This window comes from Anolis carolinensis, chromosome 3 (genome assembly GCF_035594765.1).
Source record: "Anolis carolinensis isolate JA03-04 chromosome 3, rAnoCar3.1.pri, whole genome shotgun sequence".
Classification (NCBI taxonomy): Eukaryota; Metazoa; Chordata; class Lepidosauria; order Squamata; family Dactyloidae; genus Anolis; species Anolis carolinensis.
In genome coordinates, this window is record NC_085843.1 from 73023918 (window position 1) to 73039197 (window position 15280).

A 15280-nucleotide genomic window follows, 5' to 3' on the forward strand; every position below is an offset into this window, starting at 1 on the left:
ACGCTCTGGGAAAGAGTTGCATATCCCATCCTGTTCAAAATACAACTCCTTTCGGGAAAATAAAAGCTTGCCTTTCTGCCTTGCCTTCCCCTGGGCTACGGGTGTGTGTGTGTCTGCAAGGAACGCTTTGAAAAAGAGTTGCATATCCCATCCTGTTCAAAATACAACTCCTTTTGGGGAAAGAAAAGCCTGCCTTTCTGCCTTGCCTTGTGTGTGTGTCTGCAGGGACGCTTTGAAAAAGAGTTTCATATCCCATCCTGTTCAAAATACAACTCCTATTGGGGAAAGAAAAGCCTGCCTTTCTGCCTTGCCTTGTGTGTGTGTCTGCAGGGACGCTTTGAAAAAGAGTTGCATATCCCATCCTGTTCAAAATACAACTCCTTTTGGGGAAAGAAAAGCCTGCCTTTCTGCCTTGCCTTGTGTGTGTGTCTGCAGGGACGCTTTGAAAAAGAGTTGCATATCCCATCCTGTTCAAAATACAACTCCTTTTGGGGAAAGAAAAGCCTGCCTTTCTGCCTTGCCTTGTGTGTGTGTCTGCAGGGACGCTTTGAAAAAGAGTTGCATATCCCATCCTGTTCAAAATACAACTCCTTTTGGGGAAAGAAAAGGTTCCCTTTGTGGCTTGCCTTGTGTGTGTGTCTGCAGGGACGCTCTGGGAAAGAGTTGCATATCCCATCCTGTTCAAAATACAACTCCTTTTGGGGAAAGAAAAGCCTGCCTTTCTGCCTTGCCTTGTGTGTGTGTCTGCAGGGACGCTTTGAAAAAGAGTTGCATATCCCATCCTGTTCAAAATACAACTCCTTTTGGGGAAAGAAAAGCCTGCCTTTCTGCCTTGCCTTGTGTGTGTGTCTGCAGGGACGCTTTGAAAAAGAGTTGCATATCCCATCCTGTTCAAAATACAACTCCTTTTGGGGAAAGAAAAGCCTGCCTTTCTGCCTTGCCTTGTGTGTGTGTCTGCAGGGACGCTCTGGGAAAGAGTTGCATATCCCATCCTGTTCAAAATACAACTCCTTTTGGGGAAAGAAAAGCCTGCCTTTCTGCCTTGCCTTGTGTGTGTGTCTGCAGGGACGCTTTGAAATAGAGTTGCATATCCCATCCTGTTCAAAATACAACTCCTTTTGGGGAAAGAAAAGGTTCCCTTTGTGGCTTGCCTTCCCCTGGGCTACGGGTGTGTGTGTGTCTGCAAGGAACGCTTTGAAAAAGAGTTGCATATCCCATCCTGTTCAAAATACAACTCCTTTTGGGGAAAGAAAAGCCTGCCTTTCTGCCTTGCCTTGTGTGTGTGTCTGCAGGGACGCTTTGAAAAAGAGTTGCATATCCCATCCTGTTCAAAATACAACTCCTTTTGGGGAAAGAAAAGCCTGCCTTTCTGCCTTGCCTTGTGTGTGTGTCTGCAGGGACGCTTTGAAAAAGAGTTGCATATCCCATCCTGTTCAAAATACAACTCCTTTTGGGGAAAGAAAAGGTTCCCTTTGTGGCTTGCCTTGTGTGTGTGTCTGCCAGAGACGCTTTGGGAAAGAGTTGCATATCCCATCCTGTTCAAAATACAACTCCTTTCGGGAAAATAAAAGCTTGCCTTTCTGCCTTGCCTTCCCCTGGGCTACGGGTGTGTGTGTGTCTGCAAGGAACGCTTTGAAAAAGAGTTTCATATCCCATCCTGTTCAAAATACAACTCCTTTTGGGGAAAGAAAAGCTTGCCTTTCTGCCTTGCCTTGTGTGTGTGTCTGCCAGGGACGCTTCCTGATTTTCCCAAGACAACTTTGGGAAAGAGTTGCATATCCCATACTTTCCTGTAGAACTGGAAAGTACAGGTATCCCCTTGTAAATAAATAAAACTAACTAAATGTTATAGACTACGCTTTTGCAACAGTAAATTGGCCAGAATATAACACGTTGCCAATCAAGATTCAACAAATATTTCCCACCAGTAACACAACACCTAACCATCATCCCTTCTGTTACCTGAAAACACTCCCCTTGACATGAAGCGCTCAGCTGTACGCGGGTCTGGGGGAGCAAGTCCTAGTAGTGGTCAAGCCACGGCCAGGACACTGTGGGGGGCCAAAAAAGTTAAGGTGGGTCCCATACGTCTGGAACGCCGAACTATGGGAGTGGGTGGACTTGATGAAGAACCAGGCTGTTCTAATGCAGACAGTTCACAGGCATCCACCCGGAGCCGGCTGTCGCATGGAGCTGAGACAACTGGACGATCATTGGAACATACAGGTGTTGCCGTCGTGGAACTACAGGTGGTGGATAGTGAGGATATAGATAACCCCACCCCTCCACCCGCTACTGACAGTGAGGAGGAGGTAGAGGAGGTACTACCATCAAAACGTAGACTTCCTCATGCTGCTGAAAGGGTGCCCACGACTCCCATCTCTGAGGGCGTCGCCACAGTGGCTGTGGGGAGGCCAAGGTCATTTATTTGGGACCATTTCCATGTCCACTCTCAGAGTTCTACTTTGGCAGTTTGTAGACACTGTGGGGCAAATATCAGCAGAGGCAGAGACACGAGACATCTTGCGACCTCGGGGTTGAGCTCTCACATGAAGCGACACCATCCCTCCATTTCGCTGGGAGGGGGAACTGCAAGCCCTTCCAGTGGCAGCCTTAGCACGCAAAGTTCACCAGGTGAAGATAGTGGAAGGCGGACACAGTCCACCATGGAGGATTGGGCCATTCCATTACCCAGAAAGAAAACGGGGGAAACATTGCTCACACCCCAGCAGATAACCCAAACTGTGGGAGAGATGATTGCCCTAGATCACCATCCCTTCCGCCTGGTAGAACAAGAAGGCTTTGTACGCCTTATGAAACGACTGTGCCCCCGCTACAAAATCCCCTCCCGTCACACCTTTTCCAGAAAAGTAATCCCCGGCTTGTACGAGGGCTGTAAGGAACGCATTATCCAGATGTTGCGTAGCGCCATGGGAGGACACATCCATTTTACCTCTGATATTTGGTCAAGCTTGGGAGGAGGCCACTCCTACCTCTCTCTCACCGCACATTGGTGGGAGAAGGAAGGCACTATGGATACATCCCATCGTTGGGCACTCCTCGCATTGGAGGTAGTTGATCGTGATCACAAGGCAGAGACCATCTGCAACTATCTGGAAAACATGATGGGGGAATGGATGCAGTGTAGGCCGGAAGAAATGAGGAGGGGCTTTATGGTGACGGACGCAGGGAAAAATATGATCAAAGCGGTTGAAAGTGCCGGGTTTCAGAATGTGTCCTGCATGGCCCACTTGCTTCACAATACCGTCAAGGAAGGTTTAAAGAGCCAGGAAGAGCAGTCGGGCAGCAACACAAACATCTCCCTGCTGATCGAGCGCTGTAGAAAGATCGCGGGCTACTTCCACCGGAGCATCAAGGCAGCCCGGCAGCTGAGAGACAGGCAGAGCCTTGAAGGCCTCCCGCAGCACAAGCTGCTCCAGGACGTCTCGACTCGGTGGAATTCAACCTTAAAAATGCTCGAACGCATGGTCGAGCAGCAGAAGGCGGTACACGGCATCTCCCTCACTTTGGTTGCGCCTGTTAGCAAGCTTGTTCCAACTAAGCAAGAGTGGGACACCATCTCCCAGCTAGTAGACGTACTAAAGCCATTCAAACATGCCACTGAGACACTTTCGGAATCAAAAGCTCTTCTGAGCCAGGCAGTGCCCATGGTCTTGAGGCTAAGGAGGCACCTAGAAAGGCTTGGGGCCGGTCGAACAATTGACTCCCTGGCTGGACCGCTGACACCGCCGGTCCAGGAGGTGGTGAGGAGGTTGTCCTTTGCTGTACGGAAACGGCTAGAGCCACTTCTTTCCAGCAAGGTCCATATGCTGGCGGCCTTGTGTGATCCACGGCTAAAGTACAACGTCTGCCCAAAAGACTTTACCATGTGGAAGGCCCAACTTGTAGACCTTGTGAGGGAGGTCTTTGCTGCCAGGGTGGAGGAAACGGGCACAGCGGCCCCTCTTCCAGAACTGCCTGTCACCCCAAGCACTAGCGCTAGTGGCGAGACGGAAAGTCCCGCGGAGCCGGTAGGGGGTTGCCGTAGGGATACGGATCTCCAGCCGCGAACAGGAAACGTTTTCTTTGCAGAGACGGTGGCCATACTTGCCTGCTCTGAAGAATCCTCTTTGCTGGCTTCTGCTCAAAAGGTAGACTCGGCCGAATGCTCGGTCAACAGGTACTTTGAGGAGCCTCCGGAGATAATTTCTTGTGATCCATTGTCCTATTGGGCTTCACGCGAACACATGTGGCCGGATCTGTCGCACGTAGCCCGCCAGTTCCTCAGCTGTCCTCCCACCAGCGTCCAGAGCGAAAGGGTCTTCAGCATAGCGGGAGATGTAGTCACGCCCCACCGCAGCTTGCTGGACCCTCAAACAGTTGAGAAACTTGTTTTCCTGAAGGCCAACCTTCCTGTGTTGAATTTCCCAGATTTGGATTTTGAGACCGACTGCTCCTAGAGCAACAGTTCTCCTCCTTTAACCAACTCTGCTTCAGAGTAACTTTGGCCAATTTTTTTGGGCGTCCGGGCGGGGGGGTGGCCCCTTTGGACTCTGTCCAACAACTCTCTCCTCTATCCTACAATGCTTTCCTCTCTCTTTTCCCTTCCTTTCTCCTCTTTTTCATCACTCGACGTTGCCCCACTGACGTTTTTGGGTTCATCCATCTCAAGGGGCCGTTTCACGAATCATGTAATCATGGAATCATAGAAAAGTAGAGTTGGAATAGAACTCATGGGCCATCGAGTTCTCCCCCAAGAAAGACGCAGGAAGTATCATTCAAAGCATCCCCGACAGATGGCCATCGAGCCTATGCTTAAAAGCTTCAAAAGAAGGGGCCTACAACACAGTCCGGGGGAGACAGTTCCACTCCCGAACAACCATCGCGGAGAGAAGTACTATCTTTCATTTGTCCCTGTTGAACTTAATATACTTTTGGCCCATCTCTGTATTCGGAAGTTACAAAACGTTTTCTCTCATGTAATACTGGCTCTGTAGAGGTTGAAGGATATTCTGTGGAAAATTAGACCATAAAAGCCAAGGTAGATAATGCTTCCTCTTTGTGTTCTGTTCGGATTTCATTCAATTCCCTTTTTATTTGGGGGGGGGGGAAATATTACCATCACGAGCCATGACTGTTTGGTCTTCTACAGATCCTCGCAGCTCCTGTACAGAAAGAGCACTGTTATATTTGATGTGGATACTTCAGATAATCATTTCAGGTGTAGGAATACGCCAGACTCTCACTTTACAGAGGTATACTATCTGTCCATCTGAACCTTTGAGGATGTCTTTATCCACTGGAATTAATACACCTCGACTTGGGACAGAACTTCTCTAAATTGTCATCTTTCAGTGTCCCATTGTCTAGAGCGGGTGTGGTTGCCGCAGTGGTCATGGGACGGCCGCCTTTGCGTCCCCTAGCCCTCTGCCCGCTTACGCGGAGGGTGCCTTTATAACTCGGAGGGGGGAATCATCAAAGACAGTGGTACTCCTCCGCCTTTGCCAGCATTTCTCCAAATGGTTGTCTAGTGTCCCTTCTCCTTTATATGCCGTGGTCTACGCTGTGGTCGTTAAACGGCCGCTTTTGGGTCCCCTCCCCCTTTGACCTGGCACGCAGAGGGTGCCGTTCCCCCTTCAGGACGTGTGCCTTGCGGCTGCTTTAGATGTTTGGGCGCAGGTTACGCCGAGTGGGAATTGCCTTTTGCTGGCTTGTTGGGAAAACGATAGAAGAGGTACACGGCCTTCCCCTTGGGTGGTGGGGTGTTGCTGTGGGTAGAGGCTTAAATCGCAAAAACAAAAAACTTTGTGGGAGGGCCGTGCCGAATTCTCCGGGATGCATGCCGGCCAACTGTGGCCGGCTGTCTCAGGGTGGGGTCTTTGCTGCCCTTTGTTTTTTCCCCTTACTTTTCTTTTCTTTTTGCTGCCTCTCGGACTACGTGACGCCAGACTCTAGAGGTATATGCCCTTCCCCCTTCAGGGCGTGTTCCTTTGCGGCTGCTTGCAATGTGTGGGCGCAGGTTACCCAGAGTGGGAACTGCCTTTTGCTGGCTTGTTGGCAGGACGATAGAAGAGGTACACGGCCTTCCCCTGGGGTGGTGGAGTGTTGCTGTGGGTAGAGGTTTAAGTCACAAAAACAAAAAACTTTGTGGGAGGGCCGTGCCGAATTCTCCGGGATGCATGCCGGTCAACTGTGGCCGGCTGGCTCAGGGTGGGGTCTTTGCTGCCCTTTGTTTTTTTCCCTTACTTTTCTTTTCTTTTTGCTGCCTCTCGGACTATGTGACGCCAGACTCTAGAGGTATATGCCCTTCCCCCTTCAGGGCGTGTTCCTTTGCGGCTGCTTGCAATGTGTGGGCGCAGGTTACCCAGAGTGGGAACTGCCTTTTGCTGGCTTGTTGGCAGGACGATAGAAGAGGTACACGGCCTTCCCCTGGGGTGGTGGAGTGTTGCTGTGGGTAGAGGCTTAAGTCGGAAAAAAAAAAACTTTGTGGGAGGGCCGTGCCGAATTCTCCGGGATGCATGCCGGCCAACTGTGGCCGGCTGGCACAGGGTGGGGTCTTTGCTGCCCTTTGTTTTTTTCCCTTACTTTTCTTTTCTTTTTGCTGCCTCTCGGACTATGTGACGCCAGACTCTAGAGGTATATGCCCTTCCCCCTTCAGGGCGTGTTCCTTTGCGGCTGCTTGCAATGTGTGGGCGCAGGTTACCCAGAGTGGGAACTGCCTTTTGCTGGCTTGTTGGCAGGACGATAGAAGAGGTACACGGCCTTCCCCTGGGGTGGTGGAGTGTTGCTGTGGGTAGAGGCTTAAGTCGCAAAAACAAAAAACTTTGTGGGAGGGCCGTGCCGAATTCTCCAGGATGCATGCCGGCCAACTGTGGCCGGCTGGCACAGGGTGGGGTCTTTGCTGCCCTTTGTTTTTTTCCCTTACTTTTCTTTTCTTTTTGCTGCCTCTCGGACTACGTGACGCCAGAGTCTAGAGGTATATGCAATTCCCCCTTCAGGGCGTGTTCCTTTGCGGCTGCTTGCAATGTGTGGGCGCAGGTTACCCAGAGTGGGAACTGCCTTTTGCTGGCCTTTGGGTAAAACGATAGAAGAGGGTGGAACGATTCAAAGTCTCCCATCACCCTGAGAGGCTGTGATTGACGCTATTGCTGCGGAACGGCCGCCTTTGGTTCCCCTTGACCACTGTCCGCGCACACGGACGTTGCCGATTGCCCGTCAGGGCGTGTGCCTTTGCGGCTGCTTTCAAGGTGTTGGCAGAACGTTTCGCCGAGTGGTAAATGTTTTTTGCTGGCCTGTGGGTAAAACAATAGAAGAGGGTGGAATGATCAAAGACAGTGGTACAGTCTCCCATCACCCTGAGAGGTTGTGATTGACGCTGTTGCTGCGGAAAGGCCGCCTTTGGTTCCCCTTGCCCACTGTCCGCGCACACGGACGTTGCCGATTGCCCGTCAGGGCGTGTGCCTTTGCGGCTGCTTTCAAGGAGTGGGCGCAAGTTCCGTCTCGTGGAAACTGTTTCTTGCTGGTCTGTTGGTAATAACGAGGGTGGAGTGATCACAGACTGTGGGACAGTGTCCCATTCACCTTAAAAGGAAGTGTACTCAACGATGTGGCGGCAGAACGGCCGCCTTTGGTTCCCCTTGCCCACTGTCCGCGCACACGGACGTTGCCGATTGCCCGTCAGGGCGTGTGCCTTTGCGGCTGCTTTCAAGGAGTGGGCGCAAGTTCCGTCTCGTGGAAACTGTTTCTTGCTGTTCCCCTCGCCCTCTGGCCGCGCACGCGGAATCACTGAAAGAAGTGGGACACCTTGGCCTTTACCACTTCTCAAAATTGTCTTCTTTTACTGTACCATTGCCTTGTGCGGGTGTAGTCGAGAGCATGTGATGATAATCTTACGCAGAGTAAGAAGTAGAGAATCAATCCACTCAGAATCTCTTTTGCTATTAAAAACAATTACTTAATAATGCCTTCATGTTTCCTTTGGAATCCACATTTCTGCTTTGTTTCTACTTTGAATTACTTTCTACTACATTACACACTATATCTTTCATAATTGTACTTCCTCAAGTTTACTTAAACTGTATGTATACCAACCAACTGAAGTCATTTCCCTCTATCCAGGTCATCAGCAGGAGAACTTTAATAACCCCTGAAGAACACACTAGTCTTACCTGCAGTGGAACTGCATGGAAACATGTGCCTAACATCAGAGCCTTAAAACCTTCCCCCTCCAAAAAGCATTATAGGTCTGTGTGGTCGTTTGTAGCCTATTTAAGAATAGCTTGACAGGCCAATAGTATTTCGCACTGTATAGTTTTTTAACTGTCAAACTACCTCCTCTTCAGTCCTCGGACTCGAGCCGTGTTTTTACACCACTGTTTTTTAAGCTGGTAATGCTGTATGCTGACTGTGACTTCAGTTATATCTTATGTCTTATTGACCCAACATGAACACAGAAGAGTCTCACTGATCAAAGCCAAACGGGCCTACCACTGCTGAAATAAGCAGATTTCTTGGATTGGACTTGTTGAAGAAAAGCATATAACACATCATATCAGGTTATTATTATCCAAATAAAGCACCATAAATGCATGTTATACAACCAAGGAGACATAAGAAGTCGTTCTATATGCTGAAATGATATGTTGCTATTGCTTACTTTATGAATTTAGCTTCAAAATATCACAATACAATGGAATCATTGACTACAGAAATGGCTAGATTTTTCCAGAGGCTAGACGGTTTGCTGTTATGGAGTGTATCTTTGTGTTGTGGTGTGTGGGCGTGGGGCCGGCCAACGGTGGCCGGCCCCCCGGGTCTGATGGGCTTGGGCCCACATTTTGAAAGCAGACGTGAAGAAAGCATGCCCTTCCCCCTGTGGGTCCAGCGGTGTGGGCGTGGGGCCGGCCAACGGTGGCCGGCCCCCCGGGTCTGAGGGGCTTGGGCCCACATTTTGCAAGCAGACGTGAAGAAAGCCTGCCCTTCCCCGTGGGTTGCGGCGTGTGGGCGTGGGGCCGGCCAACGGTGGCCGGCCCCCCGGGTCTGAGGGGCTTGGGCCCACATTTTGCAAGCAGACGTGAAGAAAGCCTGCCCTTCCCCGTGGGTTGCGGCGTGTGGGCGTGGGGCCGGCCAACGGTGGCCGGCCCCCCGGGTCTGAGGGGCTTGGGCCCACATTTTGCAAGCAGACGTGAAGAAAGCCTGCCCTTCCCCGTGGGTTGCGGCGTGTGGGCGTGGGGCCGGCCAACGGTGGCCGGCCCCCCGGGTCTGAGGGGCTTGGGCCCACATTTTGCAAGCAGACGTGAAGAAAGCCTGCCCTTCCCCGTGGGTTGCGGCGTGTGGGCGTGGGGCCGGCCAACGGTGGCCGGCCCCCCGGGTCTGAGGGGCTTGGGGCCACATTTCCTTCTTTTTGGTCTTCTCTCTCTTTCTCTGGGAAGGGTGCCGGCCAACGGTGGCCGGCCTAGTATTTTAAAGTGTGGGCCTTTTTGGCGGTGGCTTTTTCTGTCTTTTCTTAGGTCTTTGCTGCCTCTCGGCCTACGTGGCCGAGTTTCCCCGATGTACCGCCTCTCTCTTCTCTCGCCGGCTGTCGTTCTTTAGCCCTTTATGCTATTTTGCACAGAAGCCTCCTTTGGGGCGGTGTCCTCTGGTTTTTTTTCTCTCTCTCTCTCTCTCTCAGGGATGCGTGCCGGCAAACAGTGGCCGGCCCGGCTTAATGTATGGGCCTTGTCGCCTGTGGCTTTTTTCTTTCTTTTCTTTTCTTTTCTTTTCTTTTTGCTGCCTCTCGGCCTACGTGGCCGAGTTTCCCCCGCTGCACCGCCTCTCTCTTCTCTCTCGGCTGTCGTTCTTTAGCCCTTTATGCGAGTTTGCACCGAAGCCTCCTTTGGGGCGACGGCCCCTCTTTCTTCCTGTCTGGGAATCGTGCCGGCCAACGGTGGCCGGCCTAGTATTTTATAGTGTGGGCCTTTTTGGCGGTGGCTTTTTCTGTCTTTTCTTTGGTCTTTGCTGCCTCTCGGCCTACGTGGCCGAGTTTCCCCGATGTACCGCCTCTCTCTTCTCTCGCCGGCTGTCGTTCTTTAGCCCTTTATGCTATTTTGCACAGAAGCCTCCTTTGGGGCGGTGTCCTCTGGTTTTTTTTCTCTCTCTCTCTCTCTCTCAGGGATGCGTGCCGGCAAACAGTGGCCGGCCCGGCTTAATGTATGGGCCTTGTCGCCTGTGGCTTTTTTCTTTCTTTTCTTTTCTTTTCTTTTCTTTTTGCTGCCTCTCGGCCTACGTGGTCGGGTTTCCCACGATGCACCGCCTCTCTCTTCTCTCGCCGGCTGTCGTTCTTTACCCCTTTATGCGATTTTGCACAGAAGCCTCCTTTGGGGCGGCGGCCCCTCTTTCTTCCTCACAGGGAAGCGTGCCGGCCAACGGTGGCACGCCTAGTATTTCAACGTGTGGGCCTTGTCGGCCTACGTGGTCGACGTGTTTCCCACGATGCACCGCCTCTGTCTTCTCTCGCGGCTGTCGTTCTTTACCCCTTGGTGCAATCTTGCACAGAACCCTTCTTTGGGGCGGCGGCCTCTATTTCTTCCACTCAGGGAAGCTTGCCGGCCAACGATGGCCGGCCTAGTATTTCAGTGTGTGGGCCTAGCCGGATGTGGCTTATTCTTTCTTTTCTTTTATTTTCATGAAATCAGCGGGGGAGGATGGGCGGGTTGTGTTTCCACAGAACACCACTCAAAGAAACAGTTAGCGGTATCCTATACTGTTCTAAATTGCTCGACAACATAATGATAGAATCATAGAAACATGGCACCAAACATCATATAATCATAAAGCTAGAAGAGACCATCCAGTCCAACGCCATTCTGCCATGCAAAAACAATATACAGTAGAGTCTCACTCATCCAACACTCGCTTATCCAATGTTCTGGATTATCCAACTTATTTTTGTAGTCAATGTTTTCAATATATTGTGATATTTTGTTGCTAAATTCGTAATTACTACGTAATATTACTGCGTATTGAACTACCTTTTCTGTCTAATTTGCTGTTAAACAAGATTTTTTGGGGCTTAATTTGTAAAATAACCTAATTTGCTGTTCAAAAGGCTTTTCCTTAATGTCTCCTTATCATCCAACATATTTGCTTATCCAACGTTCTGCTGGCCCGTTAATGTTGGATAAGCGAGACTCTACTGTATCCAGAAATATCTGGTGCTGTAACCGATATATCATTTACCGTCCCGGAATACTAGCCAGATGGCCCATGAATGGTCACAAAAGTCATAGAAATATGGTCACAGAAGTCATGGAATAATAGAAACATGGTCCCTAAAGTCATAGACTCAAAGAACCAAGTAACAGAATCATCCAAAAAGTCCTAGAATCCTAAAATGATAGAATCATAGAGTCATGGCGCCAAACATCATAGAATCATAAAGGTAGAAGAGACCATCCAGTCCAATGCTATTCTGCCATGCAAAAGCAATATAACACTCTTGCAGGCTTCATCATTACTGGATCCGTCCTTCAGGACTTTTGCAAACGTTGGATGTGCAATGTTGCTATTTCATCCAAGGCAGAAATTCAACTCATTCTTGGATGGACAAACAGAACCACAACTGCTAACGTTCCCTTAAGGCAGTGTTTCTCAACCTGTGGATCTCCAGGTGTTTTTACCTACAAGTCCCAGAAATCCCAGCCATTTTACCAGCTGTTAGGATTTCTGGGAGTTGAAGGCCAAAACATCTGGGGACCCACAAGTCGAGAACCACTGCCTCAAGGGAGAAACTGTGGCATTACCTCCGAAGTTAAAAAATTGGAAAAACCAAACTCTTCCTTGAAAAGCTGTGATTGTCTAGACATGTGGGGGTTAAATCTAGGGCAAAGGAGGGTAAAAATAGATGGGAGGGTCCAATGTGAAAGGTTTGGAACCCCTCCCCTTATATATAAAACAAAGACTCCGCCTCCAATATGTGGCATTCAGTGTGTGTCCACACCAGGGTAGAATTGGCACCATGCTCTCCAGATCAGCCATGCACGTGCCACATTATGCCCCTTCCATGTTCAGGGAGTTTGACAGATGGAAGGGCTATCTGAGCCTTGCGAAAGTGGTTACGGAGATCATCGCGGAACGCAAGAAGGTCCCATTTCCATCTCAGAGTTGGGACACAATGGAGTACGACATGCAGCTAGTCCTCAACGAGGACAACTTTGAAACAGCATCACAATGGGTTAATGGAAGCAGTTCCAGCAGCAAGAGCTCCAAAGGTAGTGCCAATGGCCAGGCTTCCCAAAACAAGGAGATTTGCAATTTCTGCAAACACAACGGGGAATCCAAGCAGGTCTATTCGTCCCACCGGCTGAAGGGGATGGACGGCACCGTGGAGTGCCCCATCTTGCGCAAATACACCTGTCCGCTCTGCGGTGCCACGGGCGAAAAGGCCCATACTTTAAAATACTGCCCACTGAGCCAAGGGAAGAGGTCGCTGTATCGCAAGTGCGGACGTAACTCGGCTGGACGCAAGGTGAGGAGATAAGAAGATCAGGAGAAGACCGAAGCATTTATTCTTAGTTTTAGTTTGACTTTGTAAAAGAACAACATTTGATTTCGAGCATCATTAACACTCTTTACATTTCCTCCCACTTTGTTTCAGGTTTGGAGAATGGAAGCCCAATTCTCTTAGACTACATTTGTGAGTCCAGAAATGTTTTTTTATGTATATTGTTGCCTTCTTTCACATTTGTTGTACCTAGGTTAATTATATTGTGTTTCTTTAAGATGTGTCAGTTGCCTAGTGTGATGATTCATGGGCCCTGCAGTCCTATTCCTGACAGTATTGTGGCAGATGAGGAGGAAAATATGGAGTTTTCCCCAGATTTCCGGTCGGAGTCAGAGCCTTGGCAGCTGCCTGAAGTTCTAGTCCAAGAACCAATTAAACCTGACCTTGGTGGGAACTCTCCCCCTTATGGGAGAAAACAGGCTTACACGACTGATAGAGGATCGAGAGAAAAATTTAGAAGTAGTGCTCGCCTTGCTGCCAAATATGCCACTGATTAGAAGTATTTCCCCTGAGAAAATACGGGGAGTCTTGCACCTGCAAGCTGGTTTCCTTCGCTCCCTGTTCTCTAGGGAAAGTGATTGTTGTTTGGGGAAACGAGACCCAATATAGGGAAATTGCGCGAAGGATTCCTTGCGGAGTCAATTCGTCAGCTCCTGGAGAGAGATCATGTGTGTGTGGACTTCGAATCCTGTTCCTTGCCTCCTGAATCTAGTTCCAAGCCTTGTCCTCGTCTCACGGATTTACCACAGATCTTGTTCCATGCTTCAAGTTGCTTTGCCTTTAGCCACAGCTCCAGCCACGTTCCAAGTAACTTTCAGCCTTGTGTCAAGCTTCATTGGATTCAAGACTTTTTCTGTTTTCCCAACGCTTTGCTTGGCAAACCGTGTGTTGCGGTTATTGGATTATAATCTTTGGACTCTAATATTTCATATTGGACAATAATCTGCTGGACTATATTTGGCCTCATTTGAAAGGTCTGCTTCTGAACTTTATTCTACACTTGTTTTTATTGACTTTATATATTCCTTTAATAAAGATATTAGATAGAATCTGGCCTCAGTGTATGGTTATTGGTGCCCAGCAGCCTAGATCCTGACACCTTGTATCATGCTTTTTTATACATATAATCATGTTTTTTACATATGTAATATCACGTTCCTTTGACATATGTAATTGCCTTATATCATATTTTATATTGTGTTTTATATATGCAGTTACTTTACATGTTTCTTTTATGTATGGATGTATAATTTTTACATGTTTAATTATATTATTTGCAACTATAATTGCCTAATATCATGCTTCTTTTATATATGCAATGACATCATGTTTATTTAACGTATATAAGTGCCTTATATCATGTCCGGGTTATCATGTGTGTCTCCAGAGGGATGCAGCCCTATCCTTTGCAGGGAAAATATAGAAATATCTTCTAAATGGCTACTGTCTAGAATTTTGTTTTGTAAAGAAAGGAAAAGTTTATATGCTATTGGAAAGAAAGATACTATTTTATGTTTAAATTTTGGAAAGGAATAGAATTGGTTATTATTACTGTGGTCTAACCTTCAATTGTTTGCAAGTTGTTCTAAAGTTTGGATCATAGAGTTTAATAAACAGAGTTTATGGTTTTGGCATCAAAACTGTTCATGTTGTGCTTAAATGGGATTGAATTTTCTTTAATTTGTGGCCCATAATAGGCTGGTTATAAGCCTGATCTGGAAGGCAGCCAAGGCAAAGACCATTGAGCTGCTGAACTTGCAGACTGAAAGGTCCCAGGTTCAAATCCCGGGAGCAGAGTGAGCGCCCGCTGTTAGCTCCAGCTTCTGCCAACCTAGCAGCTTGAAAACATGCCAATGTGAGTAGATGAATAGGTACCGCTGTGGCGGGAAGGTAATGGCACTCCATGTAGTCATGCCGACCACATGACCTTGGAGGTGTCTATGGACAACACTGGCTCTTGGGGTTAGAAATGGAGGTGAGCACAACCCCCAGAGTCAGACATGACTGAACTTAACGTCAAGGGATACCTTTACACACACACACATGCAGGGACTACACCAATTTAACAAAGTTTCAGCCACAAAAACAAAGTTTCTAAAGTAGAGCAATGACTTTCACAGTAAAGACAACCCAATTTAACAGGAAATAAGACTTTCAAACCAGGAACAGATTTCTGCAATTATTAAAAAATGGTTCATTATAAAAGCTATGAAAATTTGCCAAAAATCAGAGGATAAGGGAAACGTTCCACATTTTGGTGAGCTATCAGTGTTAAATGTGTTCTACCACTGTACCAAGTTTGAAGAAGATCACTCAAAAAATGAGGGCGGGAGAGCCCCCTAAGTCCCCCCCCCTTCGGGCTGTTTTTGGGCCACCGCGCATGCGCGTCCGCCATTAACGAATTAATTTAGAAAATAACGAATTTTCGTTAATTTCGAAAAATTTTGGGGGCAAAATTCGTTATTAGCAACAAAAACGAAAAACTGCCCCCTCTAGTTTTGAAACGAGTTTAGAATCAAATTTTTCATGGATCGATCAAGCCTACTAATTTGTATTAAACTGTGAAGCAAAATAATTTTGTATCCATTAATGTATTGTCTTTTTGAAGGATATTTATCACTGTGCACACGCAGTAGGGACAGATGCCAATGAACAGAACTCAAATCTAGAGCAAATGCTCAAATTCTGGAACTAATTAAGAAATGTCCTTTGTTAAACTAGAATTTAAAATGAGTCAAA

The 15280-nt window shown here is 48.3% G+C and overlaps 1 protein-coding gene across 1 annotated transcript; it reads left to right on the forward strand.

Moving 5' to 3' along the window:
• The first annotated feature begins 11705 nt into the window (after positions 1 to 11705).
• Positions 11706 to 15076, forward strand: LOC134297455 (nanos homolog 2-like). Its single transcript, XM_062975034.1, has 3 exons — positions 11706 to 12505; positions 12635 to 12673; positions 12760 to 15076. Exons 1-2 carry the CDS (start codon positions 11882 to 11884, stop codon positions 12662 to 12664), a joined length of 654 nt encoding a protein of 217 aa, XP_062831104.1. The 5' UTR covers positions 11706 to 11881; the 3' UTR covers positions 12665 to 12673; positions 12760 to 15076.
• Positions 15077 to 15280: the final 204 nt, after the last annotated feature.